Source organism: Pelodiscus sinensis, chromosome 1, assembly GCF_049634645.1.
Source record: "Pelodiscus sinensis isolate JC-2024 chromosome 1, ASM4963464v1, whole genome shotgun sequence".
NCBI classification, from domain to species: domain Eukaryota; kingdom Metazoa; phylum Chordata; order Testudines; family Trionychidae; genus Pelodiscus; species Pelodiscus sinensis.
The window spans coordinates 3627439-3641944 of record NC_134711.1 but is presented as its reverse complement, the minus strand read 5'-3'; the positions used below and the strand labels follow the sequence as shown (position 1 = coordinate 3641944).

The 14506-nt window shown below is 47.8% G+C and overlaps 1 protein-coding gene across 1 annotated transcript in view; it reads right to left on the bottom strand.

Annotated features, from left to right (window-relative positions):
• Nucleotides 1–9511, bottom strand: part of COPG2 (coat protein complex I subunit gamma 2) — a 38739-nt gene extending 29228 nt beyond the window's left edge. Inside the window, exons 1-6 of the mRNA XM_075925202.1 lie at nt 9375–9511; nt 6216–6268; nt 4685–4765; nt 3443–3514; nt 884–963; nt 13–88 (exon numbers count right to left, since the gene is read on the bottom strand). Of these exons, the coding sequence (XP_075781317.1) occupies nt 13–88; nt 884–963; nt 3443–3514; nt 4685–4765; nt 6216–6268; nt 9375–9411 (399 nt within the window). The 5' untranslated portion in view covers nt 9412–9511. The remainder of the gene's footprint in view (nt 1–12; nt 89–883; nt 964–3442; nt 3515–4684; nt 4766–6215; nt 6269–9374) is intronic.
• Between the last annotated feature and the right edge of the window lie 4995 nt (nt 9512–14506).

The window sequence follows — 14506 nt, the reverse complement described above, 5'->3', positions numbered from 1 at the left end:
TTCTGTACTTACATCAGTGATTCTGCAGAGTGCTCTAATGGCTGGGCCTCGGTAGACATCTTCCTTCCCAGTCATGTCTTTGGTCAAACTAGAATAATTAAAGCCAACTATTAATATCATTGCTATTTATATGATGGTATCATATGTCTTGTAAAAAAACATAGGCTGTAATTTTTATAAGCCATTGTTCAAGTTATTACCATGCAACTGCCAAGATCCATTATTAGCTAGAAAGCACCTGTGAGTCATTTGGAACTTATTAACATTTGGTGCTATAAAGTACAAGTACACAAAACCATAATACAGAACCTAAATAAAAAGATTCCATTACCATATGCCTAGGGCTTGATATCTTTGGACAAAATTGGCTGTCTTATTATATTCCTGTTTCCTCTGGTGCCAAGTATTTTGACACTAAAAATAACAAACTTAATGCCTAGTTTGTTAGTGCCAAAGCTACCAGTTTTATCTGGGACCCGGCTCTTACATTAGTGACAGTAACAAAGATCTGTGGCCAGAATCTGACAGTTCTATTGATATAACCCAGACCAGTTTCCCAGAACAGCACTGCATTGTCTCTGCAGGGTGAACAGAAAGGTACACACACATTTAACAGCTATGACAGGGAGAAGATATGCTTAGCAAGAAATCATTTGGTGGCTTTATTTATTTTTCTATCTACGACCACAGCTTAAAGGGAAGTTAATGGCTCACTTTGCAGATCTGATAATCTACCCAATTTCACAGAGCATGTTTAATTTCCCTTGCTGCCTACTTTACATAGATCAGGGAGCCGATCTTGTGAAAAATGCAGCAGCTGCAGTAACAATACAGTAACATTTAATTATTTGTTTAGAAACCTGTAGTTGGATGCCTCTAATACCTGCTGGTGACAATGATGACATCCTCAGAAATGTTTGCCATCTCTTTGATTGTAAGGTAGCACATTCTTCTTAAGGTTTGCTGTGGGAGTTTATCACAAAAGCATTAAGAGTTGCTTACTTAAAAGCAATATTTAAATCTAATCACTATAGACACATCTCCTCGACCTTCCACCATTACATAAGCCTTAAAATGTCACTAACCACTCTAGCAACTTTCCTAGAAAGCTACCTCTGCAGAGATTAGAAACTTATAGGCTGCACACTTCTGCTAACAGGGTCCCACCGTGTGTCATGTTACTGCCCAAATCCATAGAATAATTTGACTAGTATATGTTTGTCCACACTGGTGAGGTACACTAGTCTAGAACCTTGTTAATAACAGTGTGATTAATAAATAGTTATTCTGTATATTTTTTTATCCCAGCCCAGAATTTTCGTGAAACTTGATAGGACAAAGCTGGACCACATGGGGAGGGTCTTGGATGAGGGCCCTAATATCGAAAACCCTTCTAGCTGAAGCAATGGCCACCAGGACAGTCAAGTTCCAGAACAAGTACAAATGAGAACAGGTTGCCAAAGGCTCAAGTGGGGGAACCATTACCCATGACAGCACCAGGTTAAAATCCCAAGGTGGAATTGGTCATACCTGGGAGTCTAGCCTGGCCAGTTCTTCGAGAAAACAACAATTACAAAGATGAACTGATTCACGGTTCGGTGAAACACCAAAATAGCAGCTAGGTGGACACTAATCGAGGACACCAACATCCCTGCTGCTTCAGGTGCAGCAATTAATTCAGAACTAATGGTACTGATGACTATGTGGTCAAGACATCTTTCTGCAATGACCAGCTGGAGAATCTTTGCCGCTTTGCCAGGTATGTACCTCTAGTGGATGGCTTTCTACTCCATAAAAGGACTTCTTGAACTGGTCCAGAGCATACTAGCTCTGTGAGGGTCAGCCAGGCTGTGAGGTGAAGGTACTTGAGTTTTGGGTGATGTAGGGGGCTGGAGTTCTGGGATATCAGGTCTGGAACCCAAGGGTACGTCTACACCGCAGGGCAAAAGTTGAATTAAGCTACGCAACTTCAGCTACATCAATTGCGAGGCTGAAGTTGAAATAGTTTAACTCTGTTTTTGGCACTGTCTAAACAGCAGGAAGTCGAAGGTAGAACACTCTTCGACTTCCCTTACTCCTCATGAAATGAGGGTTATACGAGTCGGAGTAAGGGAAGTCCTCCATCTTGACATTATTTCGAAATAATGGCTTGTTGTGTAGACGTACCCTGAGGTAGCTAAACGGGTGTTTCCACTGACAGATTCATGAGCACAGTGCTGCCGTGGCCAGGCTGGGGCTATCAGGAGGTGAGAGGAATGGGTGGAAATGCGTGGAACATGTGAGATCCATCCAAGGCAAGAAGAAAGCTATTACAGTTCCTAGTCTATGGCTGAGGAAGAAGCAGAATTCGAGACCGAGAAGGAATAGTTTGTCCCGGAAAAACGTTTGAGTCTCCTTTTTGCCATCAGGTACAGGGATGCCAGGGTCTGCCTGCCACAGCATCTTGATGGGATCCACAATGACATCATTCAAGGGCAGTGCCATTCTTGCGGGGCCCATTGCTGCCAATATCCACAAGAAATTGGGAGGATTTTTGAATTTCCTCCACCTGGATCCCCAGTTTTGGAGCTACTCTTCCTAGAAACTCTTGAGGTTATGCCCCCTCAGGAGGGTTATAAAACACATCAGTTCCCATGACCGCCTCATCGGACAAAGAGGAGTAGGATGCTTGGACCAGAACTGGGCCTTGCTCTTTGCATTCAGCAATGTCTGGCTCCTACGGCGCAGTTTCCTGATACACTGCGCTGACCTTGGTACTGGAGCCTGGATCATGTTCCTGAGAGGTGGCCTGGGCTCCCAAGCCACTGAACAGCACCTCCTGGAAAGGGGCTTCGGTCATTTTGGGAACATCAAGGGGTTGCAGAAAGACCACTGCACAGGAAACTGCTACTGACCTGGTGGCCACACCAATGATGGGACCCCTGAGCTCAGCTGCACAGACTTTACCCAGCTGTGCAGCTGAGCCCAGGGGTCCCATCGCAGGTGTGGCCACCAGGTCAGTAGAAGCTCTTTTGTGAGATGCAAGACTTCACCTCCGAGACCCTCTCCAAGGATCCCTCCATAGGTCTTGGTGGAGCAGTGCACACACCTACATTGGAATGGACAGCAGTAAGAACTCAAAAAAGTGTCAGATATTAAATATCTACATACATCTTAGCTAAAATTTTAACCCAAAGCTTTGAGGATCTTCTGAACCTTTTGTTTTTAGCAGGTTTACCTATGAGCACAAATCCCTTCTAAGGAATGCTGGAGCGCTAGACTGTAAACAACACGGTCTTAATTTTGACAAGCAAGAAACGAAGGGCCATATTGTACTTTCCAATTGAACTGAGGTATATGAACTCCCCACAATTTCTGCTAATATCAGAGGGCTCACAAAGATCACACTTTAGAATGCAGCCAACAGCATGCAAAACGTTTTTCTATTAACACAGAGACTTACATCATTAGACTGAAATAATCTGGTCATTGCAAAGAATGCTTCTGTGGCTTCTGTAGTACCAAAATGTTCACCCTAAGGATAACATGCAAGCCATAGATGTTAGAGACCAATCAAACTTAAACCTCCAGTACTTTTCTATTTTTCTCTCTCTCTCTCTCATCTATACCCACTTAGTTCTTCGGACTCCATCCTCTGTCTCTGAATCTTTCTCTTTTAAAAATATCTTTTCCACATCTTAGAAACACTCCCTTTATCCCCTGGAATTTCTTAGAGCGTAACACAACATAATTATATTTTATGTTTATTTCAACAAAGTGGCAGGAACAGTGTTTGTTAAGTAATCCGTGCTCCCTCTGATACCTTTTCAGTCACTAGGGTTCTAGGTTTCAGTTTAAGTTTGTGTCATGAAAGAGTCTCTCAGTATTTCCCCAACTCTAAACCTATGCTAATTGAGATACACCAGAACACATTGGGCCGTGTAATCCCCAGTGGTCAAACCTCATTATTAAATATTGACTCACTTAGGCCATATTTCTTGCACTCAGACTTTTAGGCTACGTCTACACTGCACCGTAGTTCAAAATAAGATATGCAATTTAAGCTACGCTAACTGCATATCTTTTTTTGAAATAGCTTATTTCGTAATTTGGCACTGTCTACACAGCACCAAATTTTGAAATAACATGCTATTCTGAAACATCCTTTACTCCCTGTGGAATGAAGTTTACAGGGATGTCGGAATAGCGAGCCCATTATATTTTGAAATAACAGGCTTGCTATGAAGACACAGGATAGTTATTTTGGGATACAGACATAGCCTTAGATATCCAAGCCAAACATGATTCCTGTTCTCTACACAGGCAAAGAAAGAACCATGTGATGGTAATTACCCAACCACTTTATCATTCATACTCTTGTTTACAAAACATAGGTAATTCTACAGATGGAAGAGGCTGGTTCTGGCTAACACAGTGTCATGTAAACAGGGCATAAATGGAATGCAGCTCCAGAAGTCTTTCATAAAAAGTCTTAAAACCTTCTGTCAGCTACATCTCATCTCCACCAAGGCAAGCTGAAAATCAAAAATAAGTCTAGCATTACATAAGAGATTCAACTTCTGCTGACTTTCTGTTCAATTTCAAGCTGCCCGCTAGGCTGACGGCAAAGAATAAAAGTTATTTTGCTATCCTTAAAGTACAATAATCCTAAGCATGTGTGTTTGGATCAGGAGGATTCACGTACCTGGTTCAGTAAGTAAAGGATCTTGGTGAGTATATGCAGACATCTTCGTGGATTTATGGGGGTCTCATTAAAAATACGAGCCTGCAGAGACAGCAGAAATATTGCTTACCATAAAACACTTAGCTGAAAAATGCATTCAGTTTTAACCTGATGGCTGTGAAATTATTTGAACCAGGGACTAGGTCTCGGGTTTCTGTGTCCTAATCACATAGCCAGTCAGTGGTAAAGTTTGGACATTTCTATTAATATTGGATGTCCTTGGGTTGCGTATGTGCATGTGTCAGTTTAGTTAGATTTTAAATGTTTCCTTCCCAGCATCTGCACCCAAACACTGCAGCATTGTGTTAGGGTAAGAGAACCTGACAGTGATATTAACTAGTGTGTTTTCACATTTATAGCTCTTCGCATCCAAACGTTTCACAGACCATAAACCTATAACTGCTCCGACATTCTGCTAGCCACTTCGAGGGTGCACAGATATAGCCTGGCAAAGAACTACTGAAAAGCATGCTGCATAACAGGGACACCAAAAATCAGCCTCTTCAGTATGGGCCACTGGATCTTTAATAGCCATGCAGATTAAGCAAGTCCTTTGTCTTCCTGGGCCTGCGCTGAAAGAGCTCCACACAGTAAGCTGCATGTGCACTCATTTATTTTATCTACCCTGGAAAGATTAGTTGACCATACAATAATTTTAACCACGAGCTTCATGAAGTCCAGACATTCCAAACCTGTTTCTTAGGTCACTACAGCATTTAGCCCAATGCTACAGCAACTTAAAAATCACAGAATCGCAGAACACTAGAACTGGAAGAGACCTAGAGAGGTCATTGGGTCCAGTCCTCTGCCCTCACAGCAGGACCAAGCACCATCTAGATCATCCCTGATAGATGTCTGTCTAAGCTGCTCTTAAATATTTCCAGTGATGGAGATTCCACAACCTCCCTGGGCAATTTATTCCAGTGTTGAACCACCCTGACAGGCAGGAAGTTTTTCCTAAAGCCCAACCTAATCCTCTCTTGCTGCAATTTAAGCCCATTGCTTCTTGTCCTATCCTCAGAGGCTAAGGAGAACAATTTTTCTTCCTCCTCGTGACACCCTTTTAGATACCTGAAAACCACTATCATGTCCCCTCTCAGTCGACTCTTTTCTAAACTAAACAAGCCCAATTCTTTCACTTTTCCTTCATAGGTCATGTTTTCGAGACCTTTAATAATTGTTGTTGTTGTTCTCTGGACCTTCTCCAATTTCTCCACATCTTTCTTGAAATGTGGTCCCCAGAACTGGAAACAATACTCCAACCGAGGCCTAACCAGCGCAGAGTAGAGAGGAAGAATGACTTCTTGTGTCTTGCTCGCAACACTTCTGTTAATGCATCCAGAATCATGTTTGCTTTTTTTGCAACAGTATCACACTGTTGACTCATAGTGATCCACTATGACCCCTAGATCCCTTTCTGCAGTACTCCCGCCTAGAGAGTCACTTCTCATTCTGTATGTGTGAACTTACATAATAGGTTTTCTGTTCATACCTCTTGAAGGACAGCACTCTTCTCCAAATGTTGGAAGGGATTGGAGCCACTACCTAAATAACAAAACAAATCATGGAGGGTTACCCCTGTACACTTAGGTCTATGTACCACTGGTTAGAAGCCATGGAACTGAAAAAATAGAATGTCAACTGTTACACTTCTACATAGTGAGAGAGCTTGCGGAACAAGGCATCAAGTGAGGATCTGATATAACCAGCATCTAGGTTAGTTTTAGGTGCTGCATGTTTATAGTACCAAAAAACAAACAAAAACCCAACAATTTCAAACCCAACTGTTTGAAGGATATGTCTACACAGCCCCTTGGCCAGAGCCCAGTAAGCCAGACTCAACTGGCAGGGGCCAGCTGTAGGTGTCTTACTGCAGCCTACACATATCCCTGGTGTCAATAGCAGCAGGTAATTGACAAGACTTTTGACAGTTTCACTTCTGCATAAGGGCTGAGGATGTGGGTTTTGCCCACGAAAGCTCATGATATTATATATATTTTGTTAGTCTCTAAGGTGCTACAGGACCACCTGCCATTTAAGTGTTTTAAAGTTACAAACTAAGACAGCTATCCCTCAGAAGTAAAATTGGTTAGTCTTATTAGTTCTACTCCTTTGTCCCTCTGAACTTTGCCAAGAAACAACAGCAGCAAGGGAGCTGTGTCTGCAGAATTAAGAGGTGACAGTTCCCTGTTGGAAGATTATTTTCAGAATTACAAGGTCTCAAAGAATTTGCTAAATATAAAATGTAAATTCTGAAAAGACTCCTTGCTTAACTCCTGCAGCCACTCATAAAAGCTTCCCATTCATGAGAAGATTTTTTTGCCCCCGAACACTAGCATATAGTTATCTACATGTCTACTAGGCCATAAAGAAGTTGACACCTTCAAGGATTGGCGTAGCAAACCATCATGCTAATGAGCGGAGAACATAATACTTTAATTAAATTTTATTAGACCCACTTCAGTTGGTGAGATAAGAGCTTTTGTGGCTCAAAAACAAGATGAAACAGATGCCACACTGAGGCCAGATCAACACTAAATGAGGAAGGTTGAATTAAGATACACAATTCCAGCTACATTAATTATGTAGATGGAGTTGATGTACTCTATGCTCCCATTGGCTTCCCTTATTCCTCACAAGGAGCAGGAATACTGTTGACAGGGGGACCCTCTGAGTTTGATTTAGCAGGTCTTTACCAGACCCATTAAATCAAACTCCAGAAGATCAATTGCAACAGTGTTGATCTTCTCTGTAGTAAAGATGTGGCCTCAGAATACCTTACCTGATGAAAAGCTCCATGTGGCTCAAAAACTTGTCTCTCTCACCAACAGAAGTGGTTCCAATAAAAGAGCATGTCCTTCTTGTCTCCATAATATCCCGGGACCAACACAGCTGCCTACTTGCCCCACAGAAGTGACACCACACCAAAAATGTGACAATAGCTTTATCTGGAACACTGAATGTGCTTTTAAATTCATTATGAAAGAAACTGAACTGTGCTGTTCCCCCAGCCCAACACGCTGGGGTGGGCGCGTGCATAGGCCACGCTAGATCTGACCATTGGTCCATCGAGCCCCGCACCGGTGTTCCCTGTAAGCGGCTTGTGCGGCAGCTCAGGAGAGTCCAGTGCCTCCCCGCTGGCTGGCAGAGCGGCCCATGGCTAGGTCTGTGTTTCCACTGATGGTGCACGGGCGCAGGTAAAATTATTCCACACATTGGATGGAAAACGGCAGGCACATTACCCAGCCTCCCACCCCCAACAGTCACCAGAGGAAGGGCGCAGAACAGGGCCACGGATGAAGCCTCCCTCCTGCTGCCAGGCCTGAAGCCCAGCTGCCTCCACCGGGCAGCCCAGAAACAGACTGAACCAGCTCCCACTGCTCCCGCCCACAGCCAGAGGGGCAGGGTCACCCCGCAGCCAAGCCCCCCAGGAGCAGTCAGGGCTGTGCCCCCCACAACAGTGCAGAGCGGGGGGGGGCTGGGTAGAAACACCCCCCCCACGCCCTTACGTGTAGTCCAGCCCCCCCCCCCGAACCGACTGGTCCGGCCCCTTGGCCCCCCCCCTCACAGAACCGACTGGTCCGGCCCCTTCGCCCCCCCCCCTCACAGAACCGACTGGTCCGGCCCCTTCGCCCCCCCCCTCCCAGAACCGACTGGTCCGGCCCCTTCGCCCCCCCCCTCCCAGAACCGACTGGTCCGGCCCCTTCGCCCCCCCCCTCCCAGAACCGACTGGTCCGGCCCCTTCGCCCCTCCCCCTCCCAGAACCGACTGGTCCGGCCCCTTCGCCCCTCCCCCTCCCAGAACCGACTGGTCCGGCCCCTTCGCCCCTCCCCCTCCCAGAACCGACTGGTCCGGCCCCTTCGCCCCCCCCCTCACAGAACCGACTGGTCCGGCCCCCTCGCCCCTCCCCCCTCACAGAACCGACTGGTCCGGCCCCTTCGCCCCTCCCCCACAGAACCGACTGGTCCGGCCCCTTCGCCCCCCCCCCCCCACAGAACCGACTGGTCCGGCCCCTTCGCCCCCCCCCCCTCACAGAACCCACTGGTCCGGCCCCCTCGCCCCCCCCCTCACAGAACCGACTGGTCCGGCCCCCTCGCCCCCCCCCTCACAGAACCCACTGGTCCGGCCCCTTCGCCCCCCCCCTCACAGAACCCACTGGTCCGGCCCCTTCGCCCCCCCCCCCACAGAACCGACTGGTCCGGCCCCTTCGCCCCCCCCTCCCAGAACCGACTGGTCCGGCCCCCTCGCCCCCCCCTCCCAGAACCGACTGGTCCGGCCCCCTCGCCCCTCCCTCCCAGAACCGACTGGTCCGGCCCCCTCGCCCCCCCCCACAGAACCGACTGGTCCGGCCCCCTCGCCCCCCCCTCCCAGAACCGACTGGTCCGGCCCCCTCGCCCCCCCCCCACAGAACCGACTGGTCCGGCCCCTTCGCCCCCCCCTCCCAGAACCGACTGGTCCGGCCCCCTCGCCCCTCCCCCCCACAGAACCGACTGGTCCGGCCCCCTCGCCCCTCCCCCCCACAGAACCGACTGGTCCGGCCCCCTCGCCCCTCCCAGCGGGGGCGGCAGGCGGGCCGGGCTCTGCCTGGCGGGCCTGCCCGGAGCGGGAAGGGGCGGAGACCCCGCCCGGGCCGCGCCCCTCCCCCCCGTACCGGTCTCCTCGTCCTTCTTGTCGAACTTCTTAATCATCTCGGGGCCGCTCGCTTCCCTCAGAGCCGCCGCAGCCGGGAAAGAGCGCCCGCCGGAAGGCCCGCCCCAAACCCGGCAGCGCACCCTACGATTGGCCCGCCGGCCCGCCATTCACCAGGAAGCCACGCCCCCCCCTCGGCCTGCCCCGGCTTGACGCCGTGTTCCACGCCCCCTTCCAGCCTAGCCGCGGCCTTCCACATCCGGGACACGCCCCCTTGGCTCTCCGGGTGGGAGCGGCTCCCATTTAAAGGGACAGCGCCCCTGGCTGGGAGCAGCGTCTCCTCTCCCGATTCGCTTCCGCGCCGCAAGGGGCTGGCCACGTGCGTTTGAATAGGCTCTGCACCGTTAGGAGCAGGAGTGTAACCAGAAGTTTAGGTGAAACAAAAGACAGGACTACGGAATATTCATTATCCCCAAGATAATCATTATCTAAGATAATTAGATTGTTTATTGTTTTGATTATTTGATTATTTATTGTTAATCTAATTATCTCATAAATATCTTACAATAAATAATCAAATAATCAAAACAATAAAGAATCTAATTATCTTACCCATTACAAAGGTAGCTTCCCCATTTATCACCTCTAATATCATTAGCTCACAGACATTTACCTGCCCCCGCATTCCCCTTCTGTTCTGAAATTTGATTTGTCCTTTTCATATGTGTTCATTTTTTTTTAATTGTATCCTTTGGTATATATGGTTGTGACAATTTTCTTCCACTATTTGATCTGAGGAAGTGGGTCTGGCCCACGAAAGCTCATCACCTAATAAACCATCTTAATCTTTAAAGTGCTACATGGTCCTGTATTTTGTTTCAGCTACACCAGACTAACACGGCTACATTTCTATCATGATAAGTTTAGGAAACGTCACAATAATTATAAAATAGTGTCCATTGTTTCTAAGATGAATGGCTGCAGAATGAATGCTGAGTCTTGGGGATAATGAATATTCCGTAGTCCTGGGTGGGAGGCGTCGCAAAGGGTAGAGCCTCTGAAACCATCACTTGCTCCTTTGCACACAGCTGTACACGTGCTGGTCACTTGACAGAGATGCCCTCCATGTGGTCTTCCCAGCACCGCCCCCTCCCTATCCCGCCCCTTCACTGGACTGCTCACGTGGGAAAGGGTCAGCACGACTGGTCTGTTCTACTCATAAAACTGTGGTCAATCTAGCTCTGTTGGTCAGAGTTGTGAAAAATGTCACTGCCTTTGCAACATCTTGTAACCACAACCAGGTGGATTTGAACCTGGGCCTCTGGAGTTTAGTAGAGGAGCCTCTACCTTTTGAGCTAAAAATCTAGCTACCTCTCAAGCCATACTGTAGAGCAGTGGTCTCCAACCTTTTTACACCCAAGATCACTTTTTAAATCTCAGAACAGGCGAAGATCTACCGCTCCGCCCCTTCCTTGAAGCCCCTCCCCTTCTTTGAAGCCCCGCCCTCTCTATTCTCCTCCTGTCCATCACTTGCTATCCCCAGCCCTTACTTACACACTCTGATAAACAGTTTATTTTTAAATTATGCGATACATACAATTAAAATCACATACTATTAAAATCACGTGTTTATAGTTTTGAAATAAATGGTCTGTTTTTTATTCATGCTTTTTAAATCTAAAATGAAGCATTTATAATTATACATTTTGTGGGGACGGAGTACTGTGGCTGGGAGCAGGGGAGAGGGAACAGGGTGCTGGGAGGGCAGAGGACAGGATTCTGCAGCAGGGGACAGAGTGCCAGTGGGGACAGAGTTCGGGGAGTGGGGACGGGAGTGGGGACAGAGTTCGGGGAGTGGAGACGCGAATGGGGACAGAATTCGGGGAGTGGAGACGCGAATGGGGACAGAATTCAGGGAGTGGGGACGCGAATGGGGACAGAATTCGGGGAGTGGGGACGCGAATGGGGACAGAATTCGGGGAGTGGAGACGCGAATGGGGACAGAATTCGGGGAGTGGGGACGCGAATGGGGACAGAATTCGGGGAGTGGGGACGCGAATGGGGACAGAATTCAGGGAGTGGGGACAGTTCTGTAGCTGGGGACAGAATTCGGGGAGTGGGGACAGGAATGGGGACAGCATTCTGTAGTTGAGGACAGGGGAGTGGGGACAGGGGAGTGGGATGCCAGTGGAGGCAGAGAGTCTCCTGCATCTCCCTCCTCCCAGCATTCCCCCCCTCCGGAAACCAGCGTGTGCCTGCCCCGGGGCCAACCCCCCCCCCCCCCAGAGAAGCCCTGCGCGTGCACCTGCCCAGGACGCCAATCCCCCCACCCGCGCAAGGAAGCCCCACATGTGCGTGCCTGCCCCAGGGCCAAACCCCCCCCGTGCAGGAAAGCCTCGCGCGCACCTGCCCAGAGGGCCGACCCCCCCACCCGCGCAGGGAAGCCCCGCGTGCGCACGCCTGCCCCGGGGCAAACTCCCCCCTCCACGCAGGGAAGCCCCGCGGGTGCTTGTCCCGGCGCCAACCCCCTCCCCGCGCCGGGAAGCCCCGGGGCCAAACCCCAGCGCTCCAGAAGCCGACACTACCTCCGTCTTCTCTGGAGGTAAGTAGTGGGGCTTCTGGGGGGTGGGAGGGAAATGGGGGCGGGGCTTACAGGACGCCTCGTGAGCGACTGGTTGAGGCCTCGAGATCGACCAGTAGCTCGCGAGAGACCGGTTGGTGACCACGGCTGTAGAGGTCTCTTATGCTTATCTGTTGCTGTGGTCTAGGTGCCACTGCATGAGATGGTGAACCACACTAATGCTTTGTCTTCACTGTGAGTTCTTCCGGCAGAAACTATGTTAATGAGGGTCTGATTAGCATAAGTCATAATCTCATTTGCATATTTTCTGCCAATCCATTTTTGCGCTACGAGCTTTTGCGCAAAAATAAGCAGTGTGGACGTTTTATTTTTGCGCAAAAACCCTTTTTTGCGCAAGTTCCTTATGCCTCAAAAAAGGAGGTATACCGATCTTGTCCCAGCAGATCGGAGCGTCTTCTAAGCAGTATCTAGTCGAGCCGTGCTTGTGCAGCAGGTGTCTCACACGGCCGGCAGTTTGACAGTCGAGCGCTGCCCGACCCTCTCCCCTCAGTTCCTCATCTACCACAGAGAATCATAGAATCATAGAATACTAGGAATGGAAGGGACCTCGAAAGGTCATCGAGTCCAGTCCCCTGCCATCATGGCTGGACCAAATACTGTCTAGACCATCCCTGATAGACATTTATCTAACCTGCTCTCAAATATCTCCAGAGATGGGGATTCCACAACCTCCCTGGGCAATTTATTCCAGTGTTTGACCACCCTGACAGTTAGGAACTTTTTCCTAATGTCCAACCTAAACCTCCCTTGCTGCAGTTTAAGCCCATTGCTTCTTGTCCTATCCTCAGAGGCCAAGATGAACAAGTTTTCTCCCTCCTCCTTATGACACCCTTTTAGATACCTGAAAACGGCTATCATGTCCCCCCTCAATCTTCTCTTTTGTAAACTAAACAAACCCAATTCTTACAGCCTTTCTTCATAGGTCATGTTCTCTAGACCTTTAAATTCTTGTTGCTCTTCTCTGGACCCTCTCCAATTTCTCCACGTCTTTCTTGAAATGCGGTGTCCAGAACTGGACACAATACTCCATCTGAAGCCTAACCAGTGCAGAGTAGAGCAGAAGAATGACTTCTAGTGTCTTCCTCACAACACATCTGTTAATACATCCCAGAACCATGTTTGCTTTTTTTGCAACAGCATCACACTGCTGACTCATATTCAGCTTGTGGTCCACTATAATCCCTAGATCCCTTTCTGCTGTACTGCTTCCTAGACAGTCGCTTCCCATTCTGTATGTGTGAAACTGATTGTTCCTTCCTAAGTGGAGAACTTTACATTTGTCTTTATTAAACTTCATCCTGTTTACCTCAGACCATTTCTCCAATTTGTCCAGGTCATTTTGAATTATGACCCTATCCTCCAGATTAGTTGCAACCCCTCCCAGCTTGGTATCATCTGCAAACTTAATAAGCATACTTTCTATGCCAATATCGAAATCGTTGATGAAGATATTGAACAGAGCCGGTCCCAAAACTTAGCCCTGTGGAACCCCACTTGTTATACCTTTCCAACAGGATTGTGAACCATTAATAACTACTCTCTGAGTACGGTTATCCAGCCAGTTATGCACTCACCTTATAGTAGCCCCATCTAAGTTGTATTTGCCTAAATCATTGATAAAAACATCATGCAAGACCATATCAAACGCCTTACTAAAGTCTAGGTATACCATATCCACCGCTTCTCCCTTATCCACAAGACTCGTTATCCTATCAAAGAAAGCTATCAGATTGGTTTGACATGATTTATTCTTTACAAATCCATGCTGGCTGTTCCCTATCACCTTGCCACCTCCCAAGTGTTTACAGATGATTTCCTTACTTACTTGCTCCATTATCTTCTCTAGCACAGAAGTTAAACTAACTGGTCTGTAGTTTGCTGGGTTGTTCTTATTTCCCTTTTTATAAATGGGCACTATATTTGACCTTTTCCAGTAGTCTGGAATCTCTCCTGTCTCCCATGATTTTCCAAAGATGATAGCTAGAGGCTCAGATACCTCCTCTTTCAGCTCCTTGTGTATTCTAGGATGCATTTCATCAGGCCCTGGTGACTTGCAGGCATTTAACTTTTCTAGGTGATTTTTCACTTGTTCTTTTTTTATTTTATCTTCTAAACCTCCCCCCTTCCCACTAGCATTCACTATGTTGGGCGTTCCTTCAAACTTCTCGGTGAAGACCGAAACAAAGAAGTCATTAAGCATCTCTGCCATTTCCAAATTTCCCGTTACTGCTTCTCCCTCCTCACTGACCAATGGGGCTCCCCTGTCCTTGGTCTTCCTCTTGCTTCTAATGTATTTATAAAAAGTCGTCTTGTTTCCCTTTATTTCCGTAGCTAGTCTGAGCTCATTTTGTGCCTTTGCCTTTCTAATCTTGCCCCTGCATTCCCGTGTTGTTTGCTTATATTCATCCTTTGTAATTTGTCCTACTTTCCATTTTTTATATGACTCCTTTTTTATTTTGAGATCATGCAAGATCTCCTTGTTAAGCCAAGCTGGTCTTTTGCCATATTTTCTA